Here is a 17,156-nt window from a genome sequence, read left to right on the forward strand (position 1 = left end):
TCGCTCAGTCGTGTCCAACTCTTTGCCACCCCATGGACTGCAGAACGCCAGGCCTCCCTGTCCATCACCAACTCCCGGAGTTTACTCAGACTCATGTCCATTGAGTTGGTGACGCCATCCAACCATCTCATCCTCTGTCGTCCCCTTCTCCTCCCACCTTCAATCTCTCCCAGCATCAGGGTCTTTTCAAATGAGTCAGTTCTTTATATCAGGTGGCCAAAGTATTGGAGTTTCAGCTTCAGCATAAGTTCTTCCAACAAATATTCAGGACTCATTTCCTTTAGGATGGGCTGGTTGGATCTCCTTGCTATCCAAAGGACTCTCAAATAGTCTTCTCCAACACCACAGTTCAAAAGCATCAATTCTTTGGTGCTCAGCTTTCTTTACAGTCCAACTCTCACATCCATATATGACTACTGGAAAAATCAAAGCTTTGACTAGACAGACCTTTGTTGGCAAAGTAATGTCTCTGCTATTTAATATGCTGTCAAGGTTGGTCATAACTTTTCTTCCAAGGAGCAAGCGTCTTTGAATTTCATGGCTGCAGTCACCATCTGCAGCGATTTTGGAGCCCCCGTCTTTGAATTTCATGGCTGCAGTCACCATCTGCAGCGATTTTGGAGCCCTCTAAAATAAAATCTCTGTTTCCACTGTTTCCCCAACTATTTTCCATGAAGTGATGGGACTGGATGCCATGATCATAGTTTTTTGAATGTTGAGTTTTAAGCCAACTTTTTGACTCTCCTCTTTCCCTTTCATCAAGAGGCTCCTTAGTTCTTCTTTGCTTTCTGCCATAAGGGTGGTGTCATCTGCACATTTGAGGTTATTGACATTTCTCCTGGCAATCTTGATTTCAGCTCATGCTTCATCCAGCCCGGCATTTCTCATGACGTACTCTGGATATAAGTTAAATAAGCAGGATGACAATATACAGCCTTGACATACTGCTTTCCTGATTAGGAACCAGTCTGTTGTTCCACATCCAGTTCTAACTGTTGCTTCCTGACCTACACACAGATTTCTCAGGAGGCAGGTCAGGTGGTCTGCTAGTCCCATCTCTTTCAGAATTTTCCACAGTTTATTGTGATCCACACAGTCAAAGGCTTTGGCAGTCAATAAAGCAGAAATAGATGTTTGTCTGAAACTCTCTTGCTTTTTCGATGATCCAACAGGTGTTGGCAATTTGATCTCTGGTTCCTCTGCCTTTCCTAAACCCAGCTTGAACATCTCAAAGTTCACGGTTCACGTACTGTTGAAGCCTGCCTTGGAGAATTTTGAGCATTACTTTACTGGTGTGTGAGATGAGTGCAATTGTGCGGTAGTTTGAGCATTCTTTGGCATTGCCTTTGTTTGGGATTGGAATGAAAACTGACCTTCCAGTCCTGTGGCCACTGCTGAGTTTTCCAAATTTGCTGGCATACTGAGTGCAACACTTTCACAGCATCATCTTTCAGGATTTGAAATAGCTCAACTGCAATTTCATCACCTGCACTAGCTTTGTTCGTAGTGATGGTTCGTTCCTAAGGCCCACTTGACTTCACATTCCAGGATGTCTGGCTCTAGGTGAGTGATCACACCATCGTGATTATCTGGGTCATGAAGATCTTTTTTGTACAGTTCTTCTGTGTATTCTTGCCACCTCTTCTTAATATCTTCTGCTTCTGTTAGGTCCATACCATTTCTGTCCTTTATTGTGTCCATCTGTGCATGAAATGTTCCCTTGGTATTTCTAAGTTTCTTGAAGAGATCTCTAGTCTTTCCCATTCTATTGTTTTCCTCTATTTCTTTGCACTGATCACTGCGAAAGGCTTTCTTATCTCTCCTTGCTATTCTTTGGAACTCTGCATTCAAATGCTTATATCTTTCCTTTTTTCCTTTGCCTTTCACCTCTCTCCTTTTCACACCTATTTGTAAGTTCTCCTCAGACAACCATTTTGCCTTTTTTGGGGGGGATGGTCTTGATCCCTGCCTCCTGTACAATGTCACAAATCCATTCATAGTTCTTCAGGCACTCTATCAGATCTAATCCCTGCTGGTCCAGTGGCTAAATCTCCCCGCTGTTAATGCAGGGGGCTTGGGTTCAATGCTTGGTCAGGGAACTAGATCCACAGGCCACAACTAAAGAAAGACTCCACATGCCACAGTGAAGACCAAATATCCCGTGTGCTGCAACTAAGACCCAGCGCAGCCAAAATAGATTAAAAAAAAAGTTTTAAAAATGACTGCGGTGACAGTTGCACAATTTTGTAAATATACTAAAAACAAAGACTGTACAGTGGGTGATTTATAAGGTATATGAATTACATCACAATAAAGATATTACCAAAAGGAAAGGAAAAAAAGCTTGTGACCATAAATTCAGCTATAGGAGAAAGCTGCAAGTAGTGGATATATTCAGACCTAGACTTAACAACAGCTGAATATGTGAAAAGCATGTACAGAAATTTGCATTTGACTTATAGATTAAAACTGCTTTAATAATAATTTTCAGTATTAAGATAAAAATATCCTGAGATTTAAAATTTCAAAATAAAATCATCAATGTGTATCACTATAGATATTTCTCTAAAAGTTCCTTTGAAACAGAAAATGAAACTTGCTAGGACACAGATGGCCAGTTGCTGAAATGAGACCTAAAGAGGGTTTTATTTTATTCACAGAAAGAATGAAAAAAGAACCCAAACATATCTGCCACAGAATTAAACAACTGGGAGATTTAAGTCTGGATTTCCGGCTTCTCTTGGATATTTTTCATCAGGGAATATTAGGGCTGCATTCATACTGGTGGATGGAACTAAGCAAAGGCTGCTGCCCGTATCAGATGAGGTGCTGTTTCACAAGTGCTGCTATTCAGCTGCCCCACAACTCCACAATGCACACAACTCCCTGTTTCTCAAACACCCAAGCCTTACACTTGACCCTGTAAGCAACGAAGTTTTGAACATGTGTGCTGGGAAACATGCATATCATCAATGTAATAGATTATTATTGTTGTTTTTATTATCTTAACAGAATCACAATTAGTATTCAGAATATCAGGGATAATCAGAAACCACTGGGATTAGCAATGACACTTTCAATATTCCTAAAGATGACAGGTTAGTAAACTCCTCTAGTAAATAAAAGTAGCTAGGACTGGATAAGCTATCAGAAAGAACCACATTCAATAATATTCTGTAATTCTAAGGTGTAGAATAAGGGTTGGCAAGCTATGGCCAATGAGCTGAATTTGGCCTGCCATCTGTCTTTGTATGGTCTGACAGTATAATACAGTTTTCATAATTTTAAAAGGTTAAAAATTAAAAAAAAATGTGACATGTTAAAATCACAGGAATTCAAATTTCAGTGCCCATAAATAACGTTTTACTGGAACACAGCCACACTCACTCATTTACGTATCCTTTATAGCTGTTTTCACACAATGACAGCAGAGATGAGCAGTTGTGACAAATATGGCTCCCAAAGTCTAAAATATACATTTCTTGGTCCTTTACAAAAAAGGGTTGCTGACTGCTGATTTTGAAGACCTCAGCTCTATCCAACCCCTACTTAACTATCTCAGCATGTACCATACTACACTAAAACCAAGTCTTACCTGTTAGGTCTTAAATTCCTTGAGGATGGGATTAGGCTGTATTTGTACTCTGTTCCTGATCTGTAATTGACACAGTAGATACTCAATGGGAGCTTCCCAGGTGGTGCTAGTGGTAAAGAAGAACCTGCCAGTGCAGGAGACATAAGAGACATGCGTTTGATCCCTGGGTTGGGAAGATCCCCTGGAGGAGGAAATGGCAACCCACTCTAGTATTCTTGCCTGGAGAACTCCATGAACAGAGGAGCCCGGCAGGCTACAGTTCCTGGGATCACAAAGAGTCAGACATGACTGAAGCAACTTAGCACAGCACAGCACAGACACTCAACGTTTGTTGAAGGAATAAAAAGTTGAATCTAAAAATCTCACCATTGTCTTTTAACATTTTCAATTTAATGAGATATATAAGACAATTCTGAAGTGGAACAAAAGTGACTCACAAAATTTCAGAAGACAAATACAGTGATTTTTGAGAAAGTATACAATGAAAGAGATAACTTTTATGCCTCAGTTCAGTCACTCAGTGGTGTCTCTTTGCAACCCCATGGATTGCAGCTTGCCAGGCTTCCCTGTCCATCACCAACTCCAAGAGCCTACTCAAACTCATGTCCATCATGTTGGTGACTCCATCCAACCATCCCATCCTCCGTCGTCCCCTTCTCCTCCCGCCTTCAATCTTTCCCAACATCAGGGGCTTTTCAATTCAGTCAGTTCTTCGCATCAGGTGGCCAAAGTATTGGAGTTGCAGCTTCAGCATCAGTTCTTCCAATGAATATTCAGGACTGACTTCCTTTAGGATGGACTGGTTGGATCTCCTTGAAGTCCAAGGGACTCTCAAGAGTTTTCTCCAACACCACAGTTTAAAAGCATCAATTCTTCAGCACTCAGCTTTCTTTACAGTCCAATTCTCAAATCCATACATGACTATGGACATTTGTTGGCAAAGTAATGTCTCTGCTTTTTAATATGCTGTCAAGGTTGGTCATAACTTTTCTTCCAAGGAGCAAAAAGTCTTTTAATTTCATGGCTGCAGTCACCATCTGCAGTGAGTTGGGAGCCCCCCAAAATAAAGTCTCTCACTGTTTCCATTGTTTCCCCATCTATTTGCCATGAAGTGATGGGACCAGATGCCATGATCTTAGTTTTTTGAATGTTGAGTTTTAAGCCAACTTCTTCACTCTCCTCTTTCACTTTCATCAAGAGGCTCTTTAGTTCTTCATTTTCTGCCTAGATCCACTGACAATTCTGGTTGGTAATCCTAGTCATCCTATTCCATGTGGTTGTCCGTGGAAAACAGCAGCCATGGCCTTGGCAAAATTGAAGACACTCAACTACGTATCACATTTGACAAGTAAAGGTGCTAAATATTCATATGACTATTAGAATATCAAAAGAAGCAAAAGTTAAGTTTTTGTTTAAAGAGAAGCCATATTGTGAAAAGGCTCAAGAAGCAAGTTATCAAATAACAAAAATACTGCCCCCTCAAAAGAAAAAAAAATTTACAGTGAGAACCCAGTAATACCAGTATGTAAAATTACAATAAATAAAATGTTAAAGCAAGATACAAGAGAAACCGAAAAAGTTCCACTTTCAAACAGTGTAAATCAATGTATTGATGACAAGTCACATGACATGGAAGTGGTTTTAGAGAGTATATACACAATTTCAACTTTACTAGATATGGCCAAATTGCTTCCCAAAATGGTAGTATCAACTGATACCCCATCTGCAATACGTAAAATTTCCTACTTCTCCTTGGCATCCTGTTAAACAACTGGAGTTGTATGAGTTACTAAATTTCTGATAAAAGAGAGTGAAATGGTATTATGTTTGAAATATTAATTTCCCATAAACTTATGAAATTATCTATGTTTATTAAAATAGTATAGCTAAATCTATGAATGAATAGCTCCTGGTAAATTGGACTCTTCTCTAGGAGAGGCTAAGATTTAATAAGAAAAATCAAGTATATATAGTCATAGTTTTTAAATTACAAAAAATTTTTTTTGAAACATACTTATGCATATGCTCCTATAAATACAGAAACATTTGAAAAATTACAAAGAACAAAATTTTAAAATCATTCATAATCTCATTGCCCAAAGTAACTACTATTGATCCAAAATGCACATAAATCTAAAATTCCAAAAACATTTTTTAAAAATTGTAACTTAAGAATTAAGTTACGGTTAAATTCATTTATCAGCAAAATGTGACCTCAACCAACATTAAAATATTTATAGATTCTAGGTATACTACCTAATGTAAACAATCACATGTTCCACTGTAGAAATGTGAATTTGCTTGATTACAGAATAGTTCTCTAGATGCTACTTTGTAAATACATATATCATAGTCCTAAAATCTAAAAAACTTGGAATTCGGAAATACATATGGGTCCAACAGTTTTATATAAAGGGTTATGAAACCTGCATTAACGTTTTGAATATTTTTCACTATTTTTTAAACACGTATGTTTGAAAATTTATATTATACACACACACAGTTGATCCTTGAATAACTCTGGAGTTAAGGGGTGCCGATCCTTCTCACAGTAAAAATCCATATGTATCTTTATAGTCAATCCTTTGTATCTGGTTCCACATAATCAAATTTAACCAACATGTATCAAAAATATGTATTTGTAAAACTACATTTAAAAAAAAAATCCACATATAAGTGGACCTACACATTTCAAACTCATGTTGTTCAAGGGTCAACTGTAAATAATAAATAGATGGATAACTGGGAAAGTGTCTCATTTTCAATGACATTAAACATTCTTTAAAAATACAGCTGTTAGTGGCTGCAAAGCATTCCATAATACCAGTACAAAAGCTTATTAAATAAAGTAGTATGCTGTTAGACATCTAGTCCATCTCCATATAAATAATACTGTGATGAACATCCCTGCTCATAAATTTTATAGATATGTAATATTTTATTATATAATATTTAAAATATATATTACCTGAGGAGAAATTAAACTAAACCCCTTTCCAGTAAACTAGTGATCATTTACTGATGAATACTTCCTTTTCCTACTGATACAATAAACTATCTTATTAGTAGTCATAAACAAAATACCAATATTAAATCAATCTATCGTATCTTAGCTTACTATTTGTTATTTCATCATAGTCAAAGAAAATAGCATGCCAGATTTCACTGTTTAAATATTAATAAGCATATCAAAACCTATATTAAAGAGATTTAAAATTAAAAAGAGAAAAATAAGGAAAATGAACATCAAGGGAAAAGAAGATAAACCTAATAACCAACAGGAGTTGTAAACAGTGATACAGTAAAAAATCAGGGGAAGATTTGTGGCAGGGATAAATTGGGAGTGTGGGATCAACAAATACACACAACATAAAATAAATGAGGATTTACTGTATAGCACGGGAACTATATTCAGTACTGTGTAATACCATGTAATGGAAAATAACTGCAAAAGCATGTATGTAACCAGATCACTCTGCTGTACACCTGAAACTAACACAGCACTGTAAATCAACTATACTCTAATAATAATAAAAGAATACCTTTTCCCAGAGCTATAAACAACAACAATCTTAATTGAAAGGGATTCCTAAGTGCCAGCTAGAATCAGCAACAAAATCTCATGTTTATGTACACTGTTGAAAATTTCCAGAGATCCAAAAAAACGAAAGCTTTCCAAAGCAGAAGAAATAGGTCACCTATAAAAATTTTGTATTTCATATTAATACTCTAGATATCAGAAGACAATGGAGCAATCCCTTCAAAGTTCTGATAGAAAACAATTTAAAATCTAGATTTATAACTATAATAGTGATAGGAAAATTCACTAACTAATCCATCAATTATTTACTGAGGGGCTACTGTGTGCCAGACATTTTATGTACCAAGGACATACAAGTGAGCAAAACTACAAAACTGTCTACCCTGTGGCATTTTTAGCAGCAAAATAAAGACAATAAGCAAAATATACAGGCATGTTACACTGTGAAAATGCTCTAAGATAAAAAGCAGTCAAGAAGAACTGGTAATAGGGGATTCACAATTTAAAACAGGATGGTCGGGGAAGGCCTCTTTGAGAATGGGATATGTGAGTTAAGATCTGAAAGAAACCAGTAAGTCATGTGGAAAAGTGATGAAAGAAGTCGTAGGCCAGGTAAATTTTTTTTGCTGTATAAAAATTCAAATATTCATCTACTCTGTCCCCTTTCTGAATGTACTGCAGCAAACTGAAGATGAATATCAAGAAAAGAAATCATGGTCAATCTAATACAAATGTTTAATGAAGGAAAAAAAAAAATCCCAGTGTTAATATTAAATGTGTCGTAGGCCTGGAAAGCATTCACTCTAAACAAAAATCTTAGTGTGGAGTCTTACAGGGACATCTCTAAGAAGAAGAATGAGTAAAAAAGTAGAAATCATTTATATGTTTTTTTCCCCAATAATGGAAAAATCAAAGACAATTAGAAACCCCAGGAAAAATATGCCCCTCCAGACCCTACCCCCCGACACAGTTATAGCTATGATATGAAGCAACTGATGAAAAAGAAAACTAATTTAACCTGATTTATAAGAATAGCATCCTTTGAGCAGCACAGGATACAATGAGAAAGAAATGTAATCTTATATATATATATATTTTAAATTATATATATTTATAATCAATTTACTCATTTTCAACTTTTAAAATAGACCTATGAGCAAAGTATGTCTTGTCCCATTTGTTTGGACTATACAGTCCATGGAATTCTCCAGGCCAGAATACTGGAGTGGGTAGCCTTTCCCTTTTCCAGGGGATCTTCCCAACCCAGTGATTGAACCCAGGTCTCCCACATTGTGGGTGGATTCTTTACCGGCTGAGCCACAAGAGAAGCCCAAGAATACAGGAGTGGGAAGCCTATCCCTTTTCCAGCGAACTTTCCTGACCCAGGAATCAAACCGGGGTCTCCTGCATTGCAGCAGATTCTTTACCAACTGAGCTGCCAGGGAAGCCCTCCTACTTATTTGAAATATTCAATTTGTATTTTTAAAGTAGCTTTTGCTGGGGGCTTCTGAGAATTTTGTCAGTCTTCCGAAATATGATATCAGTTCAGTTCAGTTCAGTCACTCAGTCATGTCCGACTCTTTGCGACCCCATGAATCACAGCACGCCAGGCCTCCCTGTCCATCACCAATTCCCGGCGTTCACTCAAATTCATGTCCATTGAGTCGGTGATGCCATCCAGCCATCTCATCCTCTGTCGTCCCCTTCTCCTCCTGCCCCCAATCCCTCCCAGCATCAGAGTCTTTTCCAATGAGTCAGCTCTTCGCATGAGGTGGCCAAAGTACTGGAGTTTCAGCTTTAGCATCATTCCTTCCAAAGAACACCCAGGGCTGATCTCCTTCAGAATGGACTGGTTGGATCTCCTTGCAGTCCAAGGGACTCTCAAGAGTCTTCTCCAACACCACAGTTCAAAAGCATCAATTCTTTGGCGCTCAGCTTTCTTCACAGTCCAACTCTCACATCCATAAACGACCACTGGAAACACCATAGCCTTGACTAGACGGACCTTTGTTGGCAAAGTAATGTCTCTGCTTTTCAATATGCTATCTAGGTTGGTCATAACTTTCCTTCCAAGGAGTAAGCATCTTTTAATTTCATGGCTGCAATCACCATCTGCAGTGATTTTGGAGCCCCCCAAAATAAAGTCTGACACTGTTTCCACTGTTTCCCCGTCTATTTGCCATGAAGTGATGGGACCAGATGCCATGATCTGTTTTCTGAATGTTTAACTTGAAGCCAACTTTTTCACTTTCTTCTTTCACTTTCATCAAGAGGCTTTTTAGTTCCTCTTCACTTTCTGCCATAAGGCTGGTGTCATCTGCATATCTGAGGTTATTGATATTTCTCCTGGCAATCTTGATATAAGCAGGTATAATTCTCTTTTCTCCCCTAGACATTGTCACCTATGTGTGACACCTGCCACCTTGGGATCATGAGGATATCCATAATAAAAGAACAGGTCACTCTGGGATGTCAGAGAACTTGAATCTTTGAAGATGGTATTAAACTAGTGATTTAACAACTGTGAATGCACCTTACTTCGAGATTTCCTATTGTATAAGATAAGAAACGTAGTTTAAGCCACATATAGTTTTCTTCTCTATTCTTATTTTCTTTTATTTTTATTTACTTTCTACTACTATTTTCTATCATCTGAGATGATAAAGTCATTAACAACAGAAGACTGTCCTGCAACTATAGAAATAACACTTCTTTACTTTGGACTAGTATGTTCTATGGAGAAGGCAATGGCACCCCACTCCAGTACTCTTGCCTGGAAAATCCCATGGACGGAGGAGCCTGGTGGGCTGCAGTCCATGGGGTCGCACAGAGTCGGACACAACTGAGCGACTTCACTTTCACTTTTCACTTTCATGCATTGGAGAAGGAAATGGCAACCCACTCCAGTGTTCTTGCCTGGAGAATCCCAGGGACGGGGGAGCCTGGTGGGCTGCCGTCTATGGGGTTGCACAGAGTCAGACACGACTGAAGCAACTTAGCAGCAGCAGCAGTATATTCTAAACTGATAACTCACTTAGAAATTGAGACAGCTCATCTTTTTTCTTCCCAAATCCAAATAAATACAATACAAAGAGGGAATTATCTGTACAATACCCTATTTTATGTTTTCCACTGTATTAAGAAATATTCTGTATGAATTTTTGCTAAATCCCTGATACTTGGAGTACTGCTGCTACTGCTGCTAAGTCGCTTCAGTCGTGTCCGACTCTGTGCAACCCCATAGACGGCAGCCCACCAGGCTCCCCCATCCCTGGGATTCTCCAGGCAAGAATACTGGAGTGGGTTGCCATTTCCTCCTCCAGTGCATGAAAGTGAAAAGTGAAAGTGAAGTCACTCAGTCGTGTCCGACTCTAGGGACCCCATGGACTGCAGCCTACAAGGCTCCTCCGTCCATGGGATTTTCCAGGCAAAAGTATTGGAGTGGGGTGCCATTGCCTTCTCCAACCTGGAGTACTAGTGGATAGGATTCTAGGCTTTTGCTGCCATGGCCTGGGTTCAATCCCTGGTTGTGGGAACTGAGATCCCTCAAGCTATACATAGCACAGCCAAAAACAACCAAAACAAAACTAAACCAGAATAAAACTTTAAAAACTCATGTTTATTTTTATTAATCATGGTGTTTACCAGAGGCTAATATCCACAATAAATAACACTATATTCTATCTATATTATATTTTCAATTCACAAAGTACTTCTATAGCTTACAGAATGTTGGTATGGTGGAAGTTAGTTGCTAAGTCGTGTCTGAGTCTTTTGCAACCCCACGGACTATAGCCCAGCAGGCTCCTCTGTCCATTGGATTTCCCAGGCAAGACACTAAAGTGGGTTGCCATTTCCTTCTCCAGGGGATCTTTCCAACTCCAGGATCCAACATGCATCTCCTGCATTGGCAGGCAGATTCTTTACCACTGACCCACCTGGGAAGCCCAACTTAGAGGATACTGGATGTTAAAGACTAAATAGCAAATTATCAATGCCCCTAAACTGTAGCTTACAGAAGAGTGAGCATTAAGTAGCTAAATATTAATGTCTATGAACTATTAGACATCAGAGAAGGCAATGGCAACCCACTCCAGTACTCTTGCCTAGAGAATCCCAGGGACGGAGGAGCCTGGTAGGCTGCAGTCCATGGAGTTGCTAAGAGTCAGACAAGACTGAGCGACTCCACTTTCACTTTTCACTTTCATGCATTGGAGAAGGAAATGGCAACCCACTCCAGTATTCTTGCCTGGAGAATCCCAGGGACAGAGGAGCCTGTTGGGCTGCCATCTATGGGTCGCACAGAGTTGGACACGACTGAAGCGATTTAGTAGTAGCATGAACTATTAAGGGGGTAAGATGTTTATTTGGGCTTCCCGGGTAGCTCAGATGGTAAAGACTCTGCCTGTAATGCAGAAGAAGCCTGGGTTCGATCCCTGGGTTGGGAAGATCCCTTGGAGAAGGAAATGGCTACCCACTCCAGTATTCTTGCTTGGGAAATCCCATGGACAGAGGAGCCTGGTGGGCTATAGTCCATGGGGTCGTAAAGAGTCAGATATGACTGAGTAACTTTCACTCTACTTCACAAGATGTTTAATGGCTCTATAAAGGAAAACAATATGGCACCAAGAAAAGTATATTTACTTACAACTTGGAACTCTTCTATAGCATCCTGTCTTAATAAAAATAAGTAAAACAAAAATCTGCCACACATAAACACACATAAAATGAGATGGGGCTGAAAATGGTGCTTGTTCTGGGTAGAATACCTTCTCTCTCCATCATCCTCTCCTTGCATCTGGCCAACTCATTCTTCAAAATTTAACTCAAATGTCCTCGTCTTCCATAAGGACCACTCTAACCCCTAAGCTGCCTAACCCCTACCACTCCCTAAGCTGCCACTATGGACCTTTCCTGTGAATTCTTATAGCGTATTTATCTCCATTATACGAATTATAAGTAAAATATAAGCTACAATTTCGTCTCCATCTGCACTTGAAAGTGGACGCCCCGAGGACCGGGATGTCTCCTGCCAGTGCCCGTCAGTGTGCACCTCACAGACACGTTCACTAATTGACCTCACAAGGACCCTGAGTGGTAATCAGGGCAGCAATCACCACCCTCATTTTCAAAGAGGTGAAATGACTCATTTCAGGCCAGCTGGCCAGGAAACTGTGAAATTAGGATTTGAAATTATGACTTCTAACTTTAAGTGCCAATACTTTTTAAACATCATACTATCTCATGTTTAAAGTAAATAAGCTTTAAATTTCCTCACCTGTTTCAAATGTAAACTCAATCATGGTTCAAACCTCGAATCACACAAAACAATACAAAGTGAAAAGGCAACCCAACACCCACACTCCATGCCCTGAGTTGCTCAGTCCCACCACTGGAAGCAACAAGTTATCAATTTCTTAGGTATCCTAAAAGAACAATTAAGGCTTAGTCTGATGGTATTTGTTACCTTTTCATCTTCCTGTACCCATTAATTAACCCATTAAATTGAAGATGGTTCAAGTTACAATCACCCAAGTAAAATATATTTTTAATTACTTTCAATAAATAAGATATTTTATAAACAGCTAAACTGATGCATGCTAAATACAAAATCAATATCACTAAATTTTGTGCAATACTGTGAATCTTGATGACTAATAAATAATAATTCAAAAAAGACAAATGTAAAACTATTCATTACACGAATCCTCCAGTCCTTTAAAAGTCCGTGATACTGAAAAGTGTGTACTACTAACAAAGGGCTAAAAAAGATTATTATGGATAGCTCCTGCTTGAGTCTGTATGGGAAAGCAACAGCACCTCCCACAGATACTTCATCTCCATACAAAAACACTGATAATTTTAATTACTACCTCAAATCACAAACCTCTCTGTCCACTTGACTTTTTATCTTCTGTCCAGACCTATATCCTGTCTTTATAATGTCTCTGTTTAGATATCCCACCAGCAACTAACTGAAGCAAGTTGAAAACTGACTATTTCATCATCTCCCACTCTAAAATAATACCCATTTCCCCAGTTTGAGCTGTCAATATCAGAATCACACAAATACTGGATAAAGTAGTCCTGGCTTCTGAGCAGTTCAGGGAAAAAAAGCAAACTTGTCTACAAGCTCAATATGAGCCAAGAATGTGATGCAGTTACCAAAAAACAAAGCCAGTCAACTGAGATGCATGGAAAGAAGGGAACCTGAAACATGGTAGGTACACAGCATACACTGGATGAACTGTATCTGTATTATTATCATTGATCATTTACTTCCAAAATTGTTATACACGACTTAGGGCCAAGAGGGATTTAAGGCAGCATCTGAAGAAGGACCCTGGAAGACCAGAGTATTAGCAAAGGAATATCCATCACTACTACTCTACTCTGTGAAATAGTTCAGTATGCCTAAAACATTCAGGAAGATTATGAACTATATAGTTATTCCAAACTAATATAGGTTATCATAACTAAAATGGGCAAAGAAAATATCACTGGATGCAAATCACTTAGGCCAACTGATTACTGTCACTTCTCTTAGATAATAAAAGCTAACATCAGTTAGGATACCTGAATTTTGTCAGATTATAAAATAAGCTTAACTTAATGATATTTTACTACAGTAATTATTCTTGGGTGATTCAGCAATTCAGGTTATTCTTCAAACTACTGATAAAAAAAAATGGGAGCCAATTTTTCAGTTGTACGGATCTAGGATCCAGAGGAGAACTTATGTCTTTGGGATTATTAACATTATACAAAAGTACTCTGATACAATAATGTGTTTATTCAATTTGTTGTAGTAAGGTTTGCTCATTAAGTCACAATGGTTCAAGAAGAAACATGTACGAATATTTCTTCTATTTTTATATTACTGACATTGAGGTCTTAAGTCCTTTGTACAGAAGATTGACAAAATAATAATTAACTTAATAATTTCCATGCTTATGCAAGAGTTGAAAATAATTTTCATATTATATTCCTATCAAAAGGTGTGTGTGTGTGTGTGTATAGTAAGCTGGCATGTTAAAGGTTCCACTTTCAATGTATATTTATTTTGTATTCTACCACATATAAAGCATTTTTTAAAAGCTAAGTCAAATTTCTAAGTCTTAAACTGCTGAAATACTACTTCTAAGTAATTGGTAAGAGTACTTGATAATAAGAGTTGTATTTGACACATTTTCAATAGCAGCAAATCTGTTTGAGTATTCAATGGTAAAATTTTCTTAATTATTATAAGGTTAGTTTAGTGATTCCCAATGACTCGCCTAATCTTTCTTCTCTGTATCATATCATAGTCTGCAGTTTTAAAAACATTTGTATTATCTCCAATATGCCACCCTTTTATTCTTCGTTTCTTTACTCAGAGTAAAATAATCATTTTTACATCCTGATTCTGAATTTGTCAGTAAACACTGTTCTAAAATGTTGCATTTTCACAAAGGGAGGCACTCCACCTTTAGCTCTTGGTTCCACAAATAAGTGTTAACATGTAATAGCATGTAAAAACATGAAAAACCTCTAACTTGATCTCACAAAAACAAAATAATGTATAAATAATCTTATTATAGCATTTTAAGAATGTCACAACTTTTTGCAAGTTATTCTACACAGTCTTCCTGGACTATTTCTGATGAGTTACTTGATAGAATCTTTCAGGATCCTGTTTCTGTGGACAGATTACCATGATAACCTGTGAATAAAACAAACATCTTTTTCTCTGGTCAACCTGAAAAGCCCAAGTAGTAACTACAGCATCTGGGGTTAAAAAAAGACACAGTGGCAGGCTCAAACTTGTTTATATAGGGGAGAAAGGGCTGATGCTGAAGCTGAAGTCCCAGTCCCAGACCTGATGCAAACAGCTGACTCACTGGAAAAGACCCTAATGCTACGAAAGAATGAAGGCAGGAAGGGAACAGGGTGACAGAGGATGAGATGGTTGGATGGCATCACCCCATCAAAGGACGTGAACTTGGGCAAATTCCAGGAGGTGGTGGTGAGGGACAGGGAAGCCTGATGCACTGCAGTCTATGGGGTCACAAAGAGTCTGACACAACTTGATGAATGAACAACAGGGGAGAAAATCTATCCTTTAACAGATCATGTCAGTTCAGTCAGTCAGTTCAGTTGCTCAGTCGTGGTCCGACTCTTTGTGACCCCATGAATCGCGGCACGCCAGGCCTCCCTGTCCATCACCAACTCCTGGAGTTCACTCAGACTCACGTCCATCGAGTCAGTGACGCCATCCAGCCATCCCATCCTCTGTCGTCCCCTTCTCCTCCTGCCCCCAATCCCTCCCAGCATCAGAGTCTTTTCCAATGAGTCAACTCTTCCCATGAGGTGGCCAAAGTACTGGAGTCTCAGCTTTAGCATCATTCCTTCCAAAGAAATCCCATGTAAATATAACCAAATTGCCACTTTTCAAATGTGGCAACAACTGTTTCTTTTCACGTTAGAAAAAGGAATGCTGTTTCAAGAGATGTGAATAGATACAGTAAAAATAAAAAGGTTTCTGTGAACAGATAATCTTGAGAAATATTGCATAGTCTAGTCTCCTCTTAAAGATTCACATAGTGAAAGCTTTTGAGTAATTTTATAATAAAGAAACATGTTAAACTTTAACGCAGCCTTAAGTTAATTTGAGCAGAACACTTTTTTCAATTTACCTATTTAGATCCAGTTAACCATTCTCCACTACCTGTCTTTCATTTTGGATTCCATATTCATTCTGGAGTACAAAATGAAAGATAGGTAATACTCAAAATACTGACTACAGTAAGTGAATTCCTATTTCTAAATTTTTAAAGTGTATTTTTACCCTATAATAAATACAAAAATATTCTATTCAAAGTTGACAGTTTTTAGAAGTTACTAAAATGTTACATTGTCAATTTAAATAATATTAATATTAAAAATAAATCTTAACATGGTAACAATAGCTTAATTAATATTAGTATACATTACTAGTACAACACACTACTAATATTATTGTTAGTGTAATAATATTAAATAAATGACAACGAACACTATAACTATCCCATAACTTTTTAAACTTTGATTTGCTTATTACTGAATTCACGTTTTAGCAGAAAGCAGGTGGCCACATCATCTTATAATGTTATCAGCAAAATATTTAGTCTAAAAAGTTATACAGTAACATTACAATAGGTCATAAAAGTTTTAAAAAAATCTAATCCAATTTTTCATAATACGAGTTTTATTTTTCCAACTTAGATATAGTATTTGAAAGCTAATAAATACTCAAAGGTTTTTAGGCCAAATTCTCTATAGGAATGTAATTTTTTAAAAAAAGTAATTTCCAAGTAAGACACTTCAACAGAAAATATAACCACGTTAAAATTGGTGCCTTAACTAAACTTGAGTTAATGAACAAACGAGTACAGAAAGCTTGTCATTTATGACTTGTAGATATTCATTAACAAATACCTACTAATTTAAATTTCCAAAATAGCACAGTCATGTGGGGGATAGGGTGGCATGTTTTATTATGGTAAAATAGGCTATATATCTAGCTTCAACACTGTTAAAGATTGAACTTTTAATTTCTTAACCTTTTGATTTAACCTATTAGACTACTTTTTCTTCCTAACTGTAATTCTTATAAAGAAAACATTGAGAATAACCCTTAAAAAAATACATGTAGTCTATTCTATACAAAATTTTATTCTCCAGACACTACCAGTTACTTTAGCAACTTAAACTACTCATTTATTTTATAAGTACTCTAAAGACACTGTAGTAATGGATACTACGTATCTTAAAAATGTGAAGACAGGCAAAAATAAAAAACTAGACAATACTATTTGTGATTATAAACAGTAACTTATCACATTATGTATTGAGGAGAATATAAGTGCCCATTTATTCCCAGAGTTCATAAATATATTTAAACCTTTTTTTAAACATTTCCAAGCTTTTTAAACAGCAGTTCAAATTTTTCCATTTTTAAAACAGTTGCATGTATGATTTGAAAAGCCAATACTTTCATCT

The 17,156-nt window shown here is 37.5% G+C and overlaps 1 protein-coding gene across 3 annotated transcripts in view; it reads right to left on the reverse strand.

The window, feature by feature from the left end:
* The window catches only part of TBCA (tubulin folding cofactor A), a 211,483-nt gene that overhangs the window by 19,782 nt on the left and 174,545 nt on the right, over positions 1 to 17,156 (reverse strand). For 2 of the 3 annotated variants that reach the window (XM_055536636.1, XM_055536635.1), the window contains exon 2: positions 3,596 to 3,719. The exons of the other annotated variant lie outside the window; for it this stretch is intronic. In XM_055536636.1, the coding sequence (XP_055392611.1) occupies positions 3,596 to 3,719 (124 nt within the window). The remainder of the gene's footprint in view (positions 1 to 3,595; positions 3,720 to 17,156) is intronic. 3 annotated transcript variants of the gene reach the window in all.

Source organism: Bubalus kerabau, chromosome 10 (assembly GCF_029407905.1).
Source record: "Bubalus kerabau isolate K-KA32 ecotype Philippines breed swamp buffalo chromosome 10, PCC_UOA_SB_1v2, whole genome shotgun sequence".
In the NCBI taxonomy this organism is placed as follows: Eukaryota; Metazoa; Chordata; class Mammalia; order Artiodactyla; family Bovidae; genus Bubalus; species Bubalus kerabau.